The sequence below is a fragment of the Lynx canadensis genome, chromosome A2, assembly GCF_007474595.2.
Source record: "Lynx canadensis isolate LIC74 chromosome A2, mLynCan4.pri.v2, whole genome shotgun sequence".
Taxonomy (NCBI): domain Eukaryota; kingdom Metazoa; phylum Chordata; class Mammalia; order Carnivora; family Felidae; genus Lynx; species Lynx canadensis.
The window spans coordinates 46,185,185-46,208,533 of NC_044304.2; the positions used below are offsets into that span (position 1 = coordinate 46,185,185).

A 23,349-nucleotide genomic window follows, 5' to 3' on the forward strand; every position below is an offset into this window, starting at 1 on the left:
TATAATCACAAAGACAGGAGATAATCTTAAAAGCAGCCAGAGACAGATCACCTGCACAGGAAAAGCACCAGACTGAAGAATGGCAACAACAGAAGCCAGAAGACAGTGAAATCATCTCTGCGGTGAACAGACAGTAAATAAATTGCCAATCTCAAGTTTTTACTTCATGAAAATATCTCTCAACAATAAAACAAAATTAAAGATATTTTCAAACTATTAATAACAAGAACATTTACTACCAAAGGATGTCCTTTAGTCAGAAGATACATTCTGTCTGGCATGCAGAAAGGAGGGCGCAGACAGCAGTAATTATAGCCACAACTGAATATTGATTATATAGAAATGTATTGATAACATCTAAGTACTGGAGGAAGAGAACAAATTGGAATAAAATAGTGGATATCAGTAATACATAAGTTGGATGGGGATGATGAGAGCACAGTCCTAGTATTATAGAGCAGAAAAATGAACAGACTCAAAGTTAGACTTTAAATGAACGTTACAATAGTTTAGTAAATGAAGATGCATACATATAGAACTTCTAAGGAGACAAGTGAAGTTAGAATGAGGAGAAAAAAGAAAAATATGAAAGAAATTGAAGAAAAAAGAAGAGAAAAAAATGTGATAAAGAGAAAGAAAAGAATAAAATGGTAGAAATAAAGCCAATACATACGTAATCATAATAAACTATATATAAACATAAATAAACTCTTGACTAAAAGACAAAGACTATTGGAATGGATTTCTTAAAAACAGTTATATACTGGTTCTGGGTGGCTCAGTCAGTTAAGCATCTGACTCTTGATTTCAGCTCAGGTCATGATCTCGTGGTTTCTGGGTTCGAGCCTCTTGTTGGGCTCTGTGCTAACAGCACAGAGCCTGGCTGGCATTCTGTCGTTCTCTCTGCCCCTTCACCACTCACTCTCTGTCTCTCAAAATAAATAAATGAACTTAAAAAAATAAAAATAAATAAAAACATCTGTATACTATTTACAGGAGATATACTTAGGGGTGCCCCACTGACTCATTTGTAAGAGCATATGACTCTTGATCTCAAGGTCATGAGTTCAAGCCTCACACAGGGTATAGAGATTATCTAAATAAATAAAACTTTGGGGGAAAAAAAACAAAAAATCTACCTAAAAACATAGATACAGATAGAATGAAAATGAAAAGATGGAAAAGTATGTATTAGATAAAAATTAGACAAAAGAAAGCTTGTGCACCTATGTAGATATCAGAAAAAATAGACTTGAAGATAAAATTTACTAGAGAAAAAGAGAATCCCTTTTTACAAACTACAAAATATTTAATTCAACAAAAAGAATACATTTCTACACTTATGCACTTACAATTTCAAGCTTAACAGCATAGCTCTGAAATATATAAAGCAAAAACAGACAGAATCACTAAGAGAAATGATACTGGACATTAGAAAATATTTAGGTATAAATACAACTATACTATAGAATGTGGAACTAATGGGATCATAAAAAAAAAAATCTGTAGATCAAAATGCTTAAAAAAGATGACCCAAAACTTTCAAAATAAACTCTCAAACTTGAAAAGAAAAAAAAAAAAAAAAAAAAAAAAGAGTAGCAAAGAAATTAAGTGCCTTTTCCCAAAACCAACTGGTAAAAGGCATAGCTGAGGTTTAAAACCAGGTCTCCCTCACTCCAAGGCTGTGATCGTTTCCTTATGGCTTCTCTGAATAAACAAGCCCCAAAATCAGTTTGAGAAACAAAAGCTTCGTTGGTCCTGTGAAAGCAGAAACTTCTTAAAGCCAAAATGAAGTTGTTCAGGGAAACCGTGGTTGAGCTACCAGAAAAGTAAAACTTCTAACATCAAAAACGAGCCTGAGCCATTTAATCCGTCAGGTTCATGTTTTGAGTCATTTGAATTTACTTTTCCTATGTACTGGAACTTGCCTTTCTGAACACTTTCTGGCTTGGCTTACACTAGTTGACTTACCAGGGCTTTTTCTAAAAATTATTTTTGCGGTATGACCTCAGAATCTTGCTGGGCCCCAAGGCATTTCTCATTACAACCCATGCACATTTAGGTAACTGAATCACATCCTTACTAACGGCTCTCTTTCTACCTCAGAGTCATCACCCAGTTGTGATTATGTAAGAGACAGTCAGGCCGCATTACTCCTTGCGGTTTGTGCTGGTCCAGCCTCATCCAAATAACACAGTACCCAGCATTACTTGGGCAGGAGATGGCTGTCTCGAAATTGTTTTTTACTTCAAAAAAAAAAAAAAATGACTTGGTAATTCTGATTCCTCACTTGAAATTGGCTTTCAGTTAAAAAGAACTTCTCAAAATAGTCTACCTCCTCCTTTATCAAGGACACCTATTCAAATTTGTTTCCTTAAAATGTTAGCAAATTCAGAAAGTGCCAAACCACAAACCAAGAGCAACTGTTTTCACCCTACCCCATGGCCATTCTTCATGTCAAAGATTTATGAGACAAATTAATAATACAATTATTAAAAAGAAGGTACTTTTTAAACATTAAATATTTTAAACACTATCTTTTTCAACAATAGAAGGTTAACTAGATTAAAATACCATAAAACAAAAATAGCACAGCAACAAAAACTAGCATTAATCCTTTAAAGGATTTAAAAGCTATACCTTTTAAGATGATTGTTTCAAACTGAGCATTCAAAAGATAATCACAACAGGGGCGCCTGGGTAGCTCAGGTTAAGCATTCAACTGTTGATTTCAGTTCAGGTCATGACCTCAGAGGTTCCTGGGACTGAGACCCGAATCAGGCTCTATGCTTAGCAGGGAACCTGCTTGGGATTCTCTCTCTTCCTCTCTCTCTGCCCCTCCCCTTGCTCACTAAGGCACTCTGTCTCTCTCAAAATAAATAAACACTTTTTTTTAAATCCCTTCAAATGATAATCACAACTAAATAGATTTCATCATGCACATGTACTCTGTTTTAAACAATTAAATTCACACAGTTTCAGATATTTTTGCGGGAAACCCTAAAAGCCAGTTCAATGTCTTGCCTCAAAACTATACATTAAAAAAAAAAAAAAAAAAACCTACCTAAGTTGAAAGCAGCAGTATAATTTTTGGATATCTCCAAATCTATGCATAAAACAGACAAAGCAACTAAACAGCAACATCAAAAACCTAAGAACAATGTATACAACAAACACCATATTATCTGAGGTCTTGTCATAGGGCTCAAACACGAGTCTGATCAGGCCTGTGGATCCAGCTCCCAGACCACAGGAAATGCAGAGGACAGAGAAAACAGGTGAAGTGCACCATGAGAGGGAAAACAACAAGATTCAGACCAGGGAAACATCCACAGGATTCTTCCAGAGATAAATTGTTAGGGATAAAAGGGGGGGGGGAGCGCAGCAGAGGAAAGAGGACAATGGAAGGGAAACTTGTGATTTAAAATGTCTTGAAAAAGCCACAAATTTATGCTTAAATGGGTAGGATTAAACTATAGTATAGTAGTCTTGGGATGTACAAATGGTGATAATACTATAAAGAAATACAGGGAAGCATTTACTTTATTTTTTTTAAGTTTACTTATTTATGTTTGAGAGAGAGAGAAAGCGTGACTGGAGGAGGGGCAGAGAGAGAATCCCAAGCAGGCTCTGAGCTGTCAGCAGAGTCTGACTGGGGCTCAAACCCATGAACTGTGAGATCATGACCTGAGTCAAAGGTAGACAACTGAGTGAGCCACCCAGGTGGCCCAGGAAGCATTTACTTTAAAAAGCAGGATAGCTTGATCTGATCTCAGCCCAGGTCTTGATCTCACAGTCATGAGTTCAAGCCCCGCACCGGGCTCTGCACTGGGCATGAAGCTTACTTAAAAAATAAAAAAATAAAAAGCAGGATAATGGCAACTTTAGGGACAGAGAAGGGGGACAAAGCTGTGGTTCATGGAGGGGGTTACTGGGACAGGCAGCAAAATTCTTGTTCCTGACTTAAGTGATAGTTACAAACATGCTCACCTTAGAACACTCAGTAAACTAAACATTTGCTTTGTGCGGTTTTCTGTATTTGTGTTTTATTTTACAATAAAAAGGCTTTATTAAAGGAAAATCTGTATCACCAGTGCTGTCACAAAAAGATCATTTATGACATTTAAAATAATTACATTCATTTAAAAGTTGTATGAGTTATTTTAAATAATTATATGAAAATAAATAATATTATAAAATAATTACATGAAAGTAAACAATATTACTAAATTCTGTTAGCTACTGTAGCCTGGGGAAGGTTCCAAGGTCAATTTTGCATGTTTAAAAGGAGACTAACAAGTGTCACCTAGTGCTAATGACGTTATCACTCAAATGAGACTTACGCCTTGATGTATTCAGGTTTAGGAAGAGACCTGAAAAGGAAATATCTGTCTCACTCCATGATTCAGGATTAGCTTATGCTTAGCTGCCTACCACCTTAACTTAACTCCTGTTTCACTTCAAGTCCCCCTCCTGGGCCATCCCATATGCTATGCTTGTGGAAACACTGGGTTAAAAAAAGGTCTGGTGCATGAGGCTATGTCAGGCCTAAGAAGGGGTTGAAAACAAAAACTTAGCTCTCTCAAATCACGAATAGATTCATCGTATTCATTCCAGCCGTTTCTAAACATGCTTAAAAGCTTTGCTTTTCCATTATGAGCATTTAAGCAAGTAAGCAACACTAGGATCCCGTGAGAGCGGCTTGTTATTGTCCTAGTTACAGCCACACACTCTTCGCTAGGCACTTACAGGGCACCTTCAGAGCCTAGCAATAATCTGCCTGTGCCTTTATGCCTAATGTGTTTGGAGGTTCTCAAGTGACAGGAGGTTCTGTATCTAAAAGAGCAAATTGCAAAAATAAGTACAGATGCCCTCCCTCATCTGAGCTCCATATCTTAGAACAAGGTACTGCATCCTGAGTTGCTGGCTCATCAACCCTAGGCCAATGTGACCTCAAAGGCCTTTAAAAAAAAAAAAAAAAAAAAAGGATCGGATTACATAGTAGACTTGTAATAAAAACTTGTAATGAGCAAAGAAAACTGAAATTCAGATGCAGCTTGGTCACGTTTTAAAAACATTTATGTAAAACACATACAAAAAAGTGGCCTGATTCTCCTATAAATGAATTGAGAGCAAGTCTGGTTTCATCTCATGTCTCCCCCCCCATCACTTTTGCTACAGTCATTGGAAAAGAAAGAAAACGGGAGCCAGGACAGTTTAATTTTTTTGGCACTACTGCTCACAATAGAGAACAGTGACACCAATACAGAAAGACCAAGTTCAGCCAACTGAAAGGGAATCTGTGTAACAAAGGAAGATTAGGGTTGAATTCCTGTCTTCAATCTCTGTATCTTAATCAGTCTCCCTTGCAATCAAGGCGGCCCCCAATTCCCTTCTCTCTCACCACCTCCTGCCTCTTCTGCATTCCCTAACCTCTTTGTTTTGTGAACCTTCAACCTCCTAGCTTACCCACACCCCTTCCCTTGTTCTTCTACTTTCTGCCTCCTTCTGAGACATGTGTGTAAACAAATATTCAAACATACAGAAATCCCAAGATCCGCTCACCACACAGGTTATGGAAGCCCAGTGCACTATTCCCATGCTTTCTGAGAAAAACACACCTAATTCACATTCCCTGGATCCTCTCTATGAAAGCAGGTACACCCTGGGTGGTAAGGCCAGTTCCGTGGCTCAGTGTCTTGTGATTATCCAGAGCAAAGGTCCCCCTTTCATGAATACTACTCTGATCATAGGAATTCATGAATGTTTAATTAAATAGGAAGCTCTCTCTCCACACTGGCACCTGATGAGGTCAAGACTTTAAGAAGAGAACTTAAAAAAAAAATTCACATTTAAGCCTCCATTCTAGACATGACTGTAAGTAAAAGAAACCCAGAAACATCTAGTGGCCAGCTGAGTTTTCCTCAGCAACACAATGTGTCACTCAGGTGCACAAGACAGAAACCCAAGTCAGACCCAACACTTCTTCAAACACCATCCTGGACTTGTGGCATTTTCAATTCAAGGTGGTCTGGCCCATGGGCCTGTTAGCACAATAAAATCTAGAGCAGAAATGGTTAGGTGCTGGGGGTGGTGAGGAGGGTGGCACTTGTAGTTTGGAGTTTTCAAGCCCTTTCCAACAAGCAGTAGAAAAATGTGAGAGTCTGTTTAAACATTACTTACTGCCTGCTGGATATCAGTCTTCACTTGCTCACTCAACATGCCTTCAAAGACAAAGGAGTCACCAAACTTCTCAGCCTGAAAGGAAAGAAGGCAATAAAAATCCAGGAAGGTTGGAGTAACATGTTTCACAAGTACCATTTTCTTTGCACACTGTTAAAGTGATTCTTCTTGTCCAGATGAACTTAAGTTTTTCTTATGATTTCCCAGAGGATTCAGAAATGACTTAAAAGCATCTGGCTTCCTATTAAAACAGGTTAATATCACTTACAGAGGCCACTGTCTTTTCAGGTTCATTTAGCTGATAAGAACGCAGACTGGAAGAGATTAGCTTTTGAGAATGTGATTGCTCCTGTTGATGGAAATGCATCTCCCCAAGTATTACAAATGACTTGGAAATAATAGTATTCCTTACATGTCAGATTACATAATCAACCTTTGTCCTTTGTTCTGCTGCTGCAATCTAGCTAAAAGAACTAAATGGCATTGCTTGCTGATATTGTGATATGATACTCTGGCTCCATGAAAGTGTCAACTGTGTTTAAAAATCTCAAGTGGCCAATTCAAGCATCAGATGGAAATTTGTATTTTGATTATTTTCGTTTAACATTACCGTCTCAAGTCCTCATCTACCTGGTCTTATTTGTTGCATGTGACCTCATTCTGCAAATGCCTACATTAACCCCTTGGTCTCCATGGTTCTATTCTGCTAGTTTTCCTCCTCTTTCTGACTCTTCCTCCTCATCCCCTGAAATACACAGACTCTTCTAGTCTCTAGACCACTGTTCCTCCCTAGTGCTCTGTCTGGGCTCTCTACTCTTCTTTCGCTACACCAGTGGCTCTTGGGCTTTGCGCAGTGGAGATCACCTGGCCAGCCTATCAAAACTACATATTACTGCTTCTCGGTTCCAGAGATTTTGATTCTGGAGGTCTGGGGTGAGGTCAAGGAACCTGCATATGTGAACAGCTCAGCTGGTGATTCTAACACAGGTGGTCCAAGAGATCACACTTTGAGATACAGTGACAAACTGCTACACAAAATCCTTCAGTCTCATCCCTTTAATGGCCACCAGCACACACTGCAATTGACCCTCACATCTCTACCTCCAGTCCTATCCCCACTAGATGATATTAACTGCCTACTGGATCCCTGTAGTTCAGGCCTTACAGACAGCTCAAACTCCTTTTCCTCATCAGAGCTCATCATCTTTTCTTCTCCCCTGCTCTTCTTCCTTCTTCCCTTGTGGGGACATGCCTAAGCATCTAAGCCAACCCTTCATCCAATGAACATGTATCAAACACCCATCTCTGTTCTGTGCCTGACTATGAACTAAACGACAGAGATACAAGATCAATATAAAATAGGCACAGTCCCTGTCTTAAGAGCAGTTACTTGGTGCAAGGGGAGGATGCAGACAAAAAAAATCAAATCAAAGAAAAAAAAAGGAAGAAAATAATTACAACTTACTTGACCCTGTAAGATGAAGAGTATCAAGAAAAGCCTCTGTTTGATAGAGTGTGCCGAGAAAGCCTTCTTGAGAAGGAAACATTAAGCTGATACGAATCAAGAAAGAGAAGAAGCCAGCCACAGTAAGAGGGGGACAGGCAAGGAGAGAGGGAAACTCCAAGCAGGAAAAAAAAAAAATATGGGCCACTGGGGTACCCAGGAGGCTCAGTCGGTTAAGTGTCTGACTTTGGTTTCGGCTCAGGTCATGATCTCAAATTCGTGGGTTCAAGCCCCATGTCAGGGTCTATGCTGACAGTGTGGAGCCTGCTTGGGATTCTCTGTTTCCCTCTCTCTCTCTCTCTCTCTCTCTCTCTCTGCCCCTCCCCAACTCACGCTTTCTCTATCTCTCTCAAAATAAATAAATACACTTTAAAAGAAAAAAAAATACGGCTGAGATCTCAAGATGGAAAAGAATGCTGAGTTTTCAAGGAATAGAAACAAGACCAGCTGGGCTAGAACATGGTGAGTAAGTAGAATGTGATATGAAATGAAGATGCAGGGGAAGAAAAAAAATGTAGTGTCATAAAAAGATGAAGTATTTATGCAAAGTAGGGGTTCTTAACACTTTTTGTGCCCTGGACCCTTCAGGCAGTATGGTGAAGCTTAGGGGCCTCCTTCTCAGAATGAAATGTTTAAAGGCATAAAACAAAATCAATATGATTACAAAGAAAACTAGTTATGTATAAATATTAATAAGGTTAATTTATGCTATAGTAATATACATGTCCTCTTTATTAATAATATTAAGTGAGATCTAGTGGAAGGTCTCATAATTATCATTTCTAAAGTGGGGATAAATGCAAATATTTTAAGATATATACAACAACAATAATGTGACAAAAAACATTTGTGATTTCTATTGGTGACAAAGTTAGAGGTGCTACTACCATTAGTATGATTTGTCATCTGCCTCAGAATTGAAGGAAAGCTAAATTTTAGTAAAAAATTGATGTCATTTTTCCCCATCCATGTTCCTGGGTGCCCTAAATTCTGTTGATTCTATCTTCTTTATGTTAAATGCTAATCTGAAGGGAGCTCCTCTCCTTCCAAGTCTTCTTCGAACTTACGTAGACTATTGAGGAAACTGATCTGAGAGGAACCTTATGAAACAACGAAAAAAAGAGGGACTTCTTGTACTCTAAACACATATAAAAGAGAAAAACAGTTTATATATTTTAGGAAATTCAAAGGAATGTGATGCTGCATAACCACTGTTTGAACACTTTTGCTTTCAACATTTACTCTCAAATTACTATTTTTTTTTAAGATTTTATTTTTAAGCAATCTCTACACACAATGAGGGGCTCAAACTCACAACCATGAGATCAAGAGTCATATGCTCCACCAACTGAGCCAGCGAGGTTCCCCTCAAATTACTTTTTTACTTAAAAGAGAAAACTGAGGGGCACCATGATGACTCAGTTGGTAGAACATCTGAGTCTTGATCTCAGCTCAGGTCTTGATCTCAGGGGTATGAGTTCAAGCTCTGCGTTGGGCTCCATGCTGGGCATAAAGCCTACTTTAAAAAAAAAAAAAAATGATGTCTTGGGCCTGGGCAGGGGGAAATAAAACAAAACAAGGATCCCACAAACTGAAGGCGAGGGTAAAGTCCTCTGGTGAGAGAAAATGGGAAGTCTACAAAAGTATACTCTAGACACTTAGAGAAAGTTTCATAAACTAGAAAGCCTCCATCTACTTATTCCCTTTTAGAATAAATATCCACTTTCAGAACCTTGCTTTGGGATTCAGAACCAGAGAATAATCTGGAACTGCTACAGGAGAGCTTATGGGTTGTCAGGCATTGAAATAAAACCACAAAAATGAAAAGCTGCACTTCTGCATCTATAGCTTAATGAAATATGTAACCAAACTGCAATTTTTTGAGAGGGAAAAAGTGGTCTTACTCTAGATGCTATGTGCTATCTCAAAAACCCCGAGCATTGGTACTCTGCATATTAAAGCCCAGACACAATATAGGCTACTGGTTAAGAACACAGGCCCTGCCATCTCACTAGCCAGGCCTGAATCCCAGCCCCAACACTAGCTGTGTAACTCAGGGCAAACCACTTTCTAATCCTCAGTTTCCTAAAACATAACTGGCCTCATGGGGTTGCTATGAGAACTAGATTAGATGAAATATACATAAGGTGTTGAACATGGTATTGGGCACATAATAGAAAGTGGATGATCGATATTAGAAAAGAACAAGTTCGGGGCACCTGGGTGGCTCAGTCAGTTAAGCATCCAACTTCAGCTCAGGTCATGATCTCGTGGTTCATGGGCTCAAGCCCTGCGTTGGGCTTTGTGTTGACAGCTCTGAGCCTGGAACCTGCTTCAGATTCTGTGTCTTCCCCTCTCTCTGCCCTTCCCCCACTCATGCTGTGTCTCTCTATCTCTCAAAAATAAATAAACATTTAAAAAATTTTTTTTAGAAAACACCAAGTTCTTCCTCCCCATCCCAACCCTATTACCTCTGTCAAATAGCCAGTTGAGTTCACAAACTTCTCAAATTCAGCATTACTGACTTCATAGGCATCCATGTAAAAGGCATCAATAGCAACTCTCCTCGCAGGTGCTTCCCCATCTTGCTTTATCTGAGGATCATCTGTGCCCATTGTAAACACTCCGGCGGGGATGAGGACCATCTGCAGCGAAAGGGGAGACGAGGAGTTGTGCCATCAGAGCCAAAGTGGACCTGTGTCAAGCACAGAGCACCTAGCACACAATAAGCACCCACGGTATTACATGCCCACCACATAAATCACTGCACAGTGATATCACTCATGCTCCTATGCAAGTCTCAAAAACACGTGAAAATTCTTTCGCAAGGTAGTTTCCTTAATCAAAACTCTACATGATATATGCCATGGAAATAGGTCTGGAGCAATAAATAGTCACCAAGCTGCTAATGGCTGGAGTGCAAAGGCAGGGAAAATATTCCACTTTTTTATACATTTCAGTATGATTTTCCTTTAATATGCTCTCATTTCCTTTGAATTTTTTTCAAATTTTATTTTTAAAAATAAAATCAAATGCAAAAATGCCATATATCATATTCTTAAAAACCACTGAGTGAATGTGGGTCTCCAATGAAATAGAAAAGACTTAAATCACTGAAATGGAATATGTAAAAAGTTTAATAAGGGACCATGTCTTGCCCTTATTATGTCCTTGTCCTTAATTGATTCCTTATTAAAACTCTAATTGCAATTACTTTGCTCCTATCTACGGTCTCAAATAAAATCTAATCTCCAAGAGAGCAGTGGACTGCCTTGTTCACAACTGTATGTCTAGCCCTAAACAGAGCACCTAAGGACTGCACCGAATATATTCACCTAACAAATGCAAGCCTATGCTCAACATCATGAATCATCAGAAAAATATAAGTAAAAACTAAAAAGAGACTCTACTTCATGCCCACTAGCATGACTACAACCAAACAGATTGACAATAACAAGTATTGACAAGGATGTGGAAGTTGGAACCTTCACATATTGCTGGAAGGAATGTGAAGTGATGCAGCTGCCTTAGAAAGCAGTCTCTTGGTTCTTTAAAAATCTAAAAACAGAGTTACCATATGACCCTGCAATTTCACTCCTACAAAGATATCCAAGATAAATGAAAACAAATGTCCACGAAGAAACCTCCTACACAAAATGTTCAGAGTAGCATTATTCACAACAGCCGAAAAAACAGAAACTCAAATGTCCATCAAATGACAGATACACAAAATGTGGTACATCTATAAAATGAAATATTACTCAGCCATAAAAAGAAATGAAGTGCCAATACATATTACAATATGGATGAACCTTGAAAACATTATTCTAAGTGAAAGAATCTACTCACAAAAGGCCACATCTTGTATGATTCCATACCTATGAAATGCCCGGAACAGACAAATCCAAAGAGACATAGTGTAGACCAGCAGTTGCCAGAGGTAGGAGAAAAATAAAAATGGGGAATGACTGCTAATGGATACAGGGTTTCTTTTTGGGGGTGATGCAACGTTCTGGAATTACTGATGCTGGTTGTGAAACCTTGTGAATAAGATATGAAACAATGAACTGTTCAACTCATAAAGGTGAATTTCATGGTATGTCATTCTATCTCATTTTTTTTTAAGTTTATGTATTTATTTTGAGAGAGAGAAAGACAGCATGCACACACATGCAAGCAGGAGAAGGGCAGAGAGAGGGGGAGGGAGAGAATCCCAAGCAGGATCCACACAGTACAGAGCCTTGATTTGGGGCTCAATCTCATGAACTGTGAGATTGTAACCTGAGCTAAAATCAAGAGCCAGACAGGTAACCAAGTGAGCCACCCACGCACTCCTAGCTCAATGTTTAAAAAAAAAAAAACACACACACACAACCATACCATCTGTCAGAAATATACTCTGCAGGCACAGTATCTTACTTTCTAATCAGCTGAATGACAAATCAATTCATTGACCTCCCGGCAGCTTAAGAATTGTGAGGTATCTAATCTATAAAATAAGGGTTCTCAGGGTGCCTGGATGGCCCAGTCAGTTAAGTGTCTGACTCCTGATTTCAGCTCAGGTCATGATCTCACAGTTTCATGGATTCGAGCCCCACAATGGGCTCTGCACTGACAGTATGAATGGAGCCTGCTTGGGATTCTCTCTCTCTCTCTCCCTCTATCTCTGCCCTTCCCCCACTCACATTATCTCTGTCTCTCTCAAAAATAAGTAAACTTTAAAATAAAATAAAAATAAAATAAAATAAGGTTCAAATTGAGGAAGGAAAAAGAGGAAGTCAAAGAGAGATAACTAGGAATAAAAAGAAAGAATGTGGGTTAGCAGTAACAGCAGAAGATCTGGAAAAACAAGATCAGAAGAAATGGAAAGTAGTAATCAACAATCATTGATTCCTACTATTTCCATTGATTATCTTTGCTAGTGGTTGTCTTTAATTCTGTGCATATATTTCCCAATGAAAATGAAGCTCTTTTCATCTATGATATATGGGTAATAAATGCTTATTATTTGTCCAATGTATTACTATTCCTCTAAGGAATCATGCCTGGGGCACATGGATGGCTCAGTTGGTCAAGTGTCTGACTCTTGATTTCAGCTCAGGTCACAATCTCATGGTTGGTGAGACCACATGCGTGCACACACATGTACATTCCCTCTCTCTCAAAATAAATAAGTAAACTTTAAAAAAAATCATGCCTGACTATTCCTGTCCCCTAATCCCAGCATTACAGAGGTCACCCTGTCTTACTGGATCTCCTAAATGTATTTCCTTCTGATTTGTCCCCTCTTTTCTATTCCCAGACAACTGCAGGAGCCTCACAACCAGTCACCCTGTCTCCAGTCTCATCCTTTCACATCCCTCCTTGCTCCACGCTAAGCTGTTTATCTTCTGTTCAGTCATTCATTCAGCAAATATTTAAGGACCTACTGAACTTTCGGAAATGCCAATCTTTGGTATCCAATACAATTTATTACAGCTCTGTTTTTAACAGAAGATTGGAAATAACCTAAATGTCCATCAGAAGTAGACAGGTTAAGTAAATTGTGGACCATCCACAAAACAGAAAGTTAAACATCCACAAGTAAAGGAAATACATAATAAATATATTTACCAATATATAGTAAACATAGTGGACTAATCACTTATAAAGCTAGCATGAAGATTAAAAGACACAGAAAGTGAAAACAACTCATCACAATAACTAGTTAAGGGATATGTAAAATGAAAAGATACAAAATGAGATATCAAAAACATGAAATATGGCAGCAGGGAGTAAAAATGTGACACTTTAGAATGCAATAAAACAAGTTATCAACTTAAAAATAGGCTATATAAAAATCTCATGGTTGTTATATGAAAACCTCATGGTAATCACAAAGTGAAAACCTATAGTAAATACACAAAAGATAAAGGAAAAGGAATATAAGCATACCCCTAAAGTAACCAATCAAACCACAAAGAAGGAGAGCAAGAGAAGAAAAGAGGAACAGAGAGGAATAACAACAACAAAAGCCAGAAAACAATGAACAAAATGGCAATAAGTACATACCTATAAATAATTACTATAAATGTAAATGGACTAAACTATCCAATCAAAAGACAAAGAGTGACTGAATAAATTAAAAAACAAGAACCATCTATATGCAGTCTACAAGACACTTACTTTAGAGGTAACCACACACAGACTGAAAGTGAAGGGAAGGAAAAAGATATTCCATGAAAATGGAAACCAACAGGAAGCTGGAGTAGCTATACTTACATCAGACAAAATCAACTTTAAAACAGAGACTACAATAAAACACAAGGAGCATTACATAATGATAAAGAGGCCACTCCAACATGGGGATATAACACTTGTAAAAATGTATGCAACCAACATATGTAAATATATAAACATGTAAATAGATAAACCAAATATTAATAGACCTAAAGGGAGAAATAGACAGCACCACAATAATATATCCCACTTATATCAATGGATAGGACACCCAGAGAGAAAATCAATGAAGAAACCACAACCTTAAACAACACATTAGGTCAAATAGACTTAACAGACATATACAGAACATCCCATCCAAAAGCAAAAAATACACATTCTTCTCAAGTGCACATGGAACACTCTCCAGGATAGATCCCATGACAGGCCACAAAACAAGTCTTAATAAATTTAAGAGGTCTGAAATCATGTCAAGCAACTTTCCAAGCACAATGATATGAAACTAGAAATCAATTCCATAAAGAAAACCACAAAATTCACAGTTACGTTAAGATTAAACAACAGGCTACTTATTAATCAAGGGGTCAAAAAAGAAATCAAAACATAAATTTAAAAAATATGAGACAAATAAAAATGGAAATATACTAAAATTTATGGGATGCAGCAAAAGAAATTCTGAGAAATTCAGAGCAATAAATGAAGAAACCAGTTCTTTAAAAAGATAAAAATGATAAATCCTTAGCTAGACTCACCAAGAAAAAAAGAGAGTGGACTCAAATAAATAAAATCAAAAATGAAAGAGAAGATATTATAAATGATACCACAGAAACACAAAGGATCATAAGAAACCACTATGAACAATTATATGCCAAAAAATTGAACAACCTAAAAAACTGGAAAAAATTTCCAGAAACATACAACCTACCAGAATGAATCATGGAGAAACAGAAAATCTGAACAGACCGATTACTACTAAGGAAATTGAATCAGTAATCAAAAACCTCCCCCAAAAAACAAAAGTCTAGAACCAGACAGCTTCACTGGGGAATTCTACCAAACATTCAAAGAAGAATTATTACCAATCCTCCCCAAACATTTCCAAAAAACTGAAGAGAGAGAACTTCCGAACTCATTTTATGAGGTCAGTATTATCCCAACACCAAAACCAGACAGGATGCTGCAAGAATAAGAAATTATAGGCGCATATCTGTGATGAACATAGATGCAAAAATTCTCAACAAAGTATTAGCAAACTGAATTCAACAATACATTAAAAAGATCACACACCATGATCATGGGGGATTTATTCCTGGGAAGCAAGTCTGATTCAACATCCACAAATCAGCCAGTGTGATACACCACATTAACATAACATATGAGAAAAAATCATATGATCATATCAACAGATGCAAAAAAGCATTTGACAAATTTCAACATCCACTTAATTTTTTTTAAGGTTTATTTATTTTGAGAAGGCGGGGGCAGGGGCAGAGAGATGGAATCCTAGCAAGCCACAAGCTGTCAGCACAAAGCCTGACACAGGGCTCTATCTCATGAAACATGAGATCGCGACCTGAGCTAAAATCAAGAGTCAGACACTTAACTGTCTGAGCCACCCAGGCACCCCCAAAATTCAACATCTACTTATGATAAAAACTCTCAACAAAGTGGGTACAGACAGAAAGTACCTAAACATAATAAAGGGTATGTGACAAGACCACAGGTAACATTATACTCAATGGTAAAAAGCTAAAAGTTTTTCCTTTAAGATCAGGAACAAGACAAGGATGCCCACTCTTGCCACTTTCATTCAATTTAATATTGGTAGTTCTAGCCAGAGTAATTAGAGAAGAAAAAGAAACAAAAGACATTCAAATGAGAAAGGAAGAAGTAAAACTATCATCATGTACAGATAACATTATATAGAAAACCCCGAAGACTCCACCAAAAAACTGTAAACTAATAATCAAATTCCAGTAATGTTGCAGGATACAAAATCAATAGCAAAAAATCCTGTTACATATCCATACAGTAATAACCAAATATCAGAAAGATAAAGCAATCCCATTTACAATTGCATCAAAAATAATAAAATATCCAGGAATAAATTTAACCAAGGGGCTGAAAGACTTGTATACTGAAAACAACACATTAAGAAATTGAAAACAACCATGGAAAATATACTCCATGCTCATGCATTTAAAGAATTAATATTGAACTAATTAATAAATTAATAAAGAATTAATAAAGAACTAATCGCATTCTTACAATTCAATGCAATTCCTATCAAATTCCAATAGCATTTTTCACAGAAATAGAAAAAACAAACCTAAAATTTGCATGAAACCACAAAAGACTCTGAATAGCCAAAGCAACCTTGAGAAAGAACAAATCTGGAGGCATTGCACTCCCTGATTTAAAACAGCATTACAAAGCTACAGTAATTAAAACACTATGGTATTGGCATAAAAACAATGAAACATAACAGACAGCCCAGAAATAAACCCATGTAAACATGGTCAATAAGTTTACAACAAAGAGGCAAAGAATATCAAATGGAGAGAAGAGTCTCTTCAATAAATAGTGTTAGGAAAACTGGATAGCCACATTCAGAAGAATGAAACTAAACCACTATCTTACACCATACACAAAATTAACTCAAAATGGATGAAAGACTTGAACATAAGACCTGAAACCATAAAATTCTGGAAGAAAACCTAAGCAGTAAGCTCCTTGTTACAGGTGTTGGTGATGATTTTTTGAATCTGACACTAAAAGTATAACAAAAGCAAAAATGAACAAGTGGGTCTATATCAAATTAAAAAGCATCTGTACAGCAAAGGAGACCATCAATAAAATAAAAAGGCAACCTAATGAATGATAGAATTTTTTTGCAAATCATGTATCTAACAAGAAGCTAATATTCATAATATATAAAGATCTCATACAATTCAACAGCAAAAAAAAAATCTGATTAATAAATGGCCTAAATAGACATTTTTCCAAAGAAAATATATAGATGGTCAACAAGTACATGAAAAGATGCTCACCATCATTATCACAGAAATGTAAATCAAAACCACAATGAGATTGCACCTCATACCTGTTAGAATGGCTGTTATCAATACACCTCACATTTGTTACAATGGCTCATCAACAGTGTAAGAAATAAGTGCTGGCAAAAAATGTGGTTAAAAGAAACTCATGTGTACTGTTGGCAGGGATGTAAATTGGTACAACCACTATGGAATACAGTATAGAGGCTCCTCAAAAAGCTAAAAAGTATTATTTAAACAATGATCACATAGAGGCGCCCCTGTAGCCCAGTCAGTTGAGCGTCCAACTTCAGTTCAGGTCATGATATTGCGTTTCACAAGTTCGAGCCCCACAATGGGCTCTGTGCTGACAGCTTGGAGCCTACAGCCTGCTTCAGATTCCGTCTCCTGCTCTCTCCGCCCTCCCCCACTCATGCAGTCTCTCTGTCTTTCAGAAATAAACAAACATTAAAATATATTTAAAAAATAAAAAAATAAAGAACCACATAATCAGTAATTTCACTTCTGGGTATTTACCCAAAGATAACTAAAACAGAAATTCAAAAAGATGTATGCACCCCAATGTTCAAGGTAGCACTATTTATAATAGCCAAGATATGGAAACAACTTAAGTTTCCATCAGTGGATGAATGGATAAAGAAACTGTGGAATGTATGTAAGTATATAAATATGTGTGTATATATAAAAATATACTGCCTTGTGTATATCATATACATGGTATATATAATGTATATATACATATATTTCTCAATCGTTCAGTCATAAAAAAGAATAAAATCTTGTCATTTGCAACATGGATGGACCTTGAGGGCATTACGCTAAGTAAAGTCAGACAGAGAAAGACAAATAACATATGACCTCTCTTCTATGTGGAATCTAAAGAAACAAATAAAAAACAAGCTTACAGATACAGAGAACAGATTGGTGGTTGCCACAGGCAGGGGGTGGGGGGCAGGAAAGGAGGTAAAAGAAAATTGGTCAGTTACACCTCAATAAAAATAAATTTTTAAAAAAGATTGGTCAGGAGGGACTGGATGGCTCAGTTGGTTGAACACCCAACTCTTGATTTCAGCTCAGGTCATAATCTCATGGTTCATGGGTTCGAGCCCTGCATCAGGCTCCACGCTGATGGTGCAGAGCCTGCTTGGGATTCTGTCTCCCTCTCTCTCTGCCCCTCTCCTGTTCCCCTCTCTCAAAATAAATAAATAAACATTTTTAATTTTTTTTTAATTAAAAAGACTGGTCAGTTCCAGAAAGGCATAGCTTTTTACTTCTCTAAAAAAATACTGTGTACTTTTTGACAGTTCTATAAGGAATCAGGTGGAAACCCAACTTGTAACCAATACAAGATTTCAAATTTATTCTGGGGCTTCTTTAGTGCCCCATACACATCATTGCTTAGAAAATTCAGGGCATTGTAGCAACGTGGATGGAACTGGAGAGTGTGATGCTAAGTGAAATAAGCCATACAGAGAAAGACAGATACCATATGGTTTCACTCTTATGTGGATCCTGAGAAACTTAACAGAAACCCATGGGGGAGGGGAAGGGAAAAAAAAAAAGAGGTTAGAGTGGAAGAGAGCCAAAGCATAAGAGACTCTTAAAAACTGAGAATAAACTGAGGGTTGATGGGGGGGTGGGAGGGAGGAGAGGGTGGGTGATGGGTATTGAGGAGGGCACCTTTTGGGATGAGCACTGGGTGTTGTATGGAAACCAGTTTGACAATAAACTTCATATATTGAAAAATAAAATAAAATAAAAACTTAAAAAAAAAAGAAAATTCAGGGCAAATGGCTGTTTTTGTTATTGTTCTTGTTTTAGGAGAATGGACACCTTTACTGCACCACCTAAAACCTAAAATCTTTTTTAGTTGTAACAAATATTTTAAAAAGCATTACATATATTGCTTAATAAATTGTAAGGCAAACATCTTTATAACCCACCCTCCATGAAAGAAAGTACTTTGCCAATTACTGCAGAAGCCATTATTATGCCCATGGTGAACATAAATCCTCTGTCTCATCAGAGAGGAAAACCACTGCTCAGACTTTTCACTTTTATTTAAGATACAATTGATACAGGACATTATATTAGCTCCAGGTGTACAACATGATTCAATAATCCTATATAGTATGAAATGATTACATAATAAGTCTAGTTAACATCCATCACAACAGTTAAATAATTTGTTTTTTTTTATGGTAAAAACTTTTAAGATCTCTTATCAACTTTCAAATATATAATACTGCATTAACTATAGTCACCATACTGCACTATCCTTTTATATGCACTGTTACCTTATTTTATTTGCAGTTTAATTATTTAACTATGCATCCTATACATTACAGTTTACATTTTTTTTAATATGGTATTTAGGTATCTAAATCTGTAAGTTCTCCCTTAACTTTTTCCTTTTGCAATTTATTTGCTGAAGAAACTGGGTCATTTGTCCAATAGATTCCCAGAGTCAAGATTTTGTTGACTATAAACTTATAGTGTAGTTTACCATTATCCCCTGTCCTCTGCACCTCCTGAAAACTGATAGCTGAATCTGGAGGCTTTATCAGATTCAGGTTTGATTTGGGGGTAGTTAAAACTTCCCTAGAGGTGGTGATGTCTTCTTCATTAAGAAGCACATAGTGTAGGGGTGCATGGGTGGTTCAGTTAACCAACTCTTGGTTTTGGCTCAGGTGATGATCTCAAGGTTCATGTCAATTTAATCATATACCACTTTCCTACTTAATTTGTTTAGGTGTGCCCCTCACCTTTTCAGGGTAAAATAAAGTATCTAAGCCTTGAAGCCTAATCTCTCACCATCTCCCTCACCCTGTATTCTACCTACACTGTCTGTAAACAGTCAATATTCAAGATCACTTCCTCTAGGCCTATTGCCTACAATTCCCTCCTCTGTCTGAGTCGTATGTCCCTCATTTGGGTTCCTCAAATAAATACCTCTATGTATCCTAAAAAGTGGCACACACAGTAACTTAATGATGGGTTTTCACCTCCCCTAGATCCTAGGCTCTTTAGGAATCACAAATAAAGTTTTCACTTCTATATCCCCAGGGCCTAGCATGGCACATAGTTCAGGGCAGACACTTAAAAAAAAAAAAATCTTTATGGACTGAATGAGTGAAATCATGAATATGATGAGGAATTAGCTATTTGAATTATTCCTAATTGTAAAAATTCTTTTTCTTTTATAACACAGTCCCAGACTTGGATAGCATGGTTGCATGATAGTGAAACCTGTGTAAAAGACACTGCTTGACAAACATTCTATATTTTCTTAGTAGAGTTTGGGCCTCATCTTACCTTTGAACCTCAGATCCAAATGCACTGTCTTCTGGAATCTCAGGCCAAAGGAAATTCTCAAAAGCAACCACAAGGTAATTTTATGGGAAGAAGAAACCACGGCCCAAAGCCAGATCACCAGCTCGGTCTTCCCTTTTAAGGAAGAAGCCAGTCCACACCCTCGGGTAGTACGCTGATCAATTACAAAGCAACACAGCTCTCCACCAGAAAATGCTCCAACCTACACAGGGAGGAGTTTTCCAGTGTGAAGAAATTAGAACATTTGGAGACAGACCAAATGAACAGGGTCAATATTATTTTGGGGTTCCTAGGAAGTATTCTTGCAGTATTTCTGTGACTGGGTATAATGTAAAGCTGTTGTAGTATAGAGGAGTAATAGGCACAGGTTGAATTGTGTGACATAAAAGCTTTGCCTCCCCTCCCCCCAAAAGAAAGACTGTGCTCAAGGACTGAACTAGGTTCATGCATTATTCTCATAATCCTCCAAACATCTGAGACACAAGATTCCTCAGGCCTTGGAAGAGAAGGCAGAATGTTAAGCAGTTCTGCAGAGAAGCAGAAAAATAGAAGACTACAGACAAAAGCTTCAAGTGTAGTTTTAAAATGATTATTAAAATGGTCTAAAAAAAGGTTTAATAAAGGACTTAAAAGGTAAAAATGAAAAAGCTCTCCAGCAGCAGACAGGTAGGTCCTATCCTGAGAACAGGTGTTCAGACCCACAGGAAGCTGTGTGCCTTGTTCCTAATGAAGTTTTACAATCACCTCATTTTCTCATCCTCTTCTTCCTCAAGGTGAGTACCAACAATGCTAATACAATCACAACTTCCACTGTGGACTCCTGGCCTAGTTTTTCTTTTTCTTCTTCTTTCATTAACCATCAGAGATAGCCAACCCTGAATAAGCCAAGTTTCCGTTCTGGAGGCGTTCTGGAAGTAATAGATAACAGTAGCCTGCATTGCTCTGAGTAGATCAGAATTTCCAATTTCCATGAATGAGATAAAGTTTCCTGTCCTACAAATGTGAAATGTGGTGCTGGTAAAATCCAGAGCACCAGGTGTTTCAATCTGTAGGACCGTAAGTCAGATGAAAGAACCATTCTAATCAAGTCTTCCTTTTGAAGTTCCAGATTCAAACAATCCATTCCTCCTTGAAAGTATGTTAAAACCCTTTTGCCACACCATAGTTTGTGTCAATGCCACTCAAGCCAAAAGCACAGAAGTCAAGGTGATTCTTTTACCCCTAGAACCATATTTGGGCTATACACTCCAGCCAGGTGCAGTGGGCATCTATTACTTTTGCCCACCTGGCATTCAATGCTTCCTGTTCTTGTCAGAGCAACTGACATCCCTTTGAAAACCATGTATTCAACTCTCTAAGTATAGAGAGTCATGAGCTCTTACCCCATCTACTGTGGCTCAGGTTGGCCAACTGTGACTTTGAGAAAAGGGGTACTCTCTCTTCCATCAGTAAAAAGAGATAGACAGAAAGAGAGAGATTGCCTGAAAACGGAGCAAACACATAAGAAAGAAGAGCCAGGAGACAGTCAAAAAGGAAGATCTGAAGATACTGCCTCAGGCCCTGGAACCAGTTGTGTCTGGGGCCTTATCTGCTCTTGAACTTTCCAACTATGAGAGCCCATAATGGCCCTCCTCCACTTTTTTTCCAGCTGAGGTCAGCTTTGCCTTTTCTTTCCCTTGCTGTGAGATTTTTATCTTACATACAAAAATGAAATAAGCTTATATGAACACTTTTGGGTAGGCCTCCCTTTTCCTTCTTTCCTCCCCTCAAATCTAATAAGCTAAAGGGTCAGAAGAAAGTGAGGTGAAAAAGAGAAGCATGATCTCTGGATCTGCCTTAGCTGTCTAGACAAGGCTTATCTATCTATACCATTCTCTTAGTCTACCGCCTACACAGACAGACAATAATTATAGACGGAATAACATTAAAGTTCCTTCAAGCCCTGGGATTTATGAGTCTATTAAGCCTCAGTGGCCTCATCTGTAAAGTGGGCAATAGTATCTCTTACTGGATTCTTGGGAGGATGAGACACAGCAAAAGATTGTTTTACAAAGTTTTCTTCAAAGTAGGGGACACCCTTTATTCCCACAGCAATTTTTTCAGTATTGTATCCACCAAAAAAAGGTAACAGATCATTCAAGCAATTATTAGAGAACGTCTAAAATGTGTAAGGCACTCTGGCAATAGAGATACAGAGATTTAAAAAGGTCTAAAAATACTTCCCATGTAGAATATCAGACAACTACACAGAAAATACCAAAGAAAATATACAAGTTGCCTTTAATACTACTTTCTGGAGGAAAGGTTTCATGGAAGAGATGGCATTCGATCATGCTTCGACACATGGGAAAGCATTACTCAATCAGAAACATTCTCAGATGGGAAATCAGGACTGGAGTTACCCATACATACAGAGCCATGACATACAATTTAATCATCCCATGATTCCAAATGCCTTTCAAGCAACAGTTTTAAAAGATACATGGAGATCAAAACATCTTGCTACCTTGTACAAAATAACCCCAGTAGAAATCGTTAGGACAATTTTCTCATTGAGAATTATATATATTTTTAACCAGAAGGGACTTGAGTAAAATTTTAAAATATCTAAGTTGTTTCCCATACAATTTTTACTGCAAGAACTTTCCAATGAAACTGTAAATTCCTTGAGGGTAAAGCCAGTGCTATTTATTATTTTGTGTCCCTCATCTTGCCAAGTGCTCATTAAATGAATTGAAATACAAAAAAAAGACTCACAGTTGAAAAGCGTTACGTTAAAAAGTGTGAAAATGTCATCCCCAGAAACCTTACATTACTAACATTTCCCAGAACACACCATGCACTTGCACAACGCTCTGTTTGTGCCCACGCTCCTCCCCTTCTTGGAATGTCCTTCAATCTGTCCTTCCATCCCAGCTCCTGAAAATATCTCCTTCAAGCCCTAGCTCTAATGTGACCTTTTCTTTAAGATATTTCCTAATTTGTCCAGGAAGAATGAATTGTTGCTTCCTCTCCAAGGGCTTTGTAACATATTTCTCCTGTAGTGTTATCACT

General features: G+C 37.6%; 1 protein-coding gene across 1 annotated transcript in view; it reads right to left on the minus strand.

The window, feature by feature from the left end:
* The window catches only part of SUMF1 (sulfatase modifying factor 1), a 94,916-nt gene that overhangs the window by 66,938 nt on the left and 4,629 nt on the right, over window positions 1-23,349 (minus strand). The window contains exons 2-3 of the mRNA XM_030307279.1: window positions 10,159-10,332; window positions 6,184-6,258 (exon numbers count right to left, since the gene is read on the minus strand). Coding sequence (XP_030163139.1) covers window positions 6,184-6,258; window positions 10,159-10,332 — 249 coding nt within the window. The remainder of the gene's footprint in view (window positions 1-6,183; window positions 6,259-10,158; window positions 10,333-23,349) is intronic.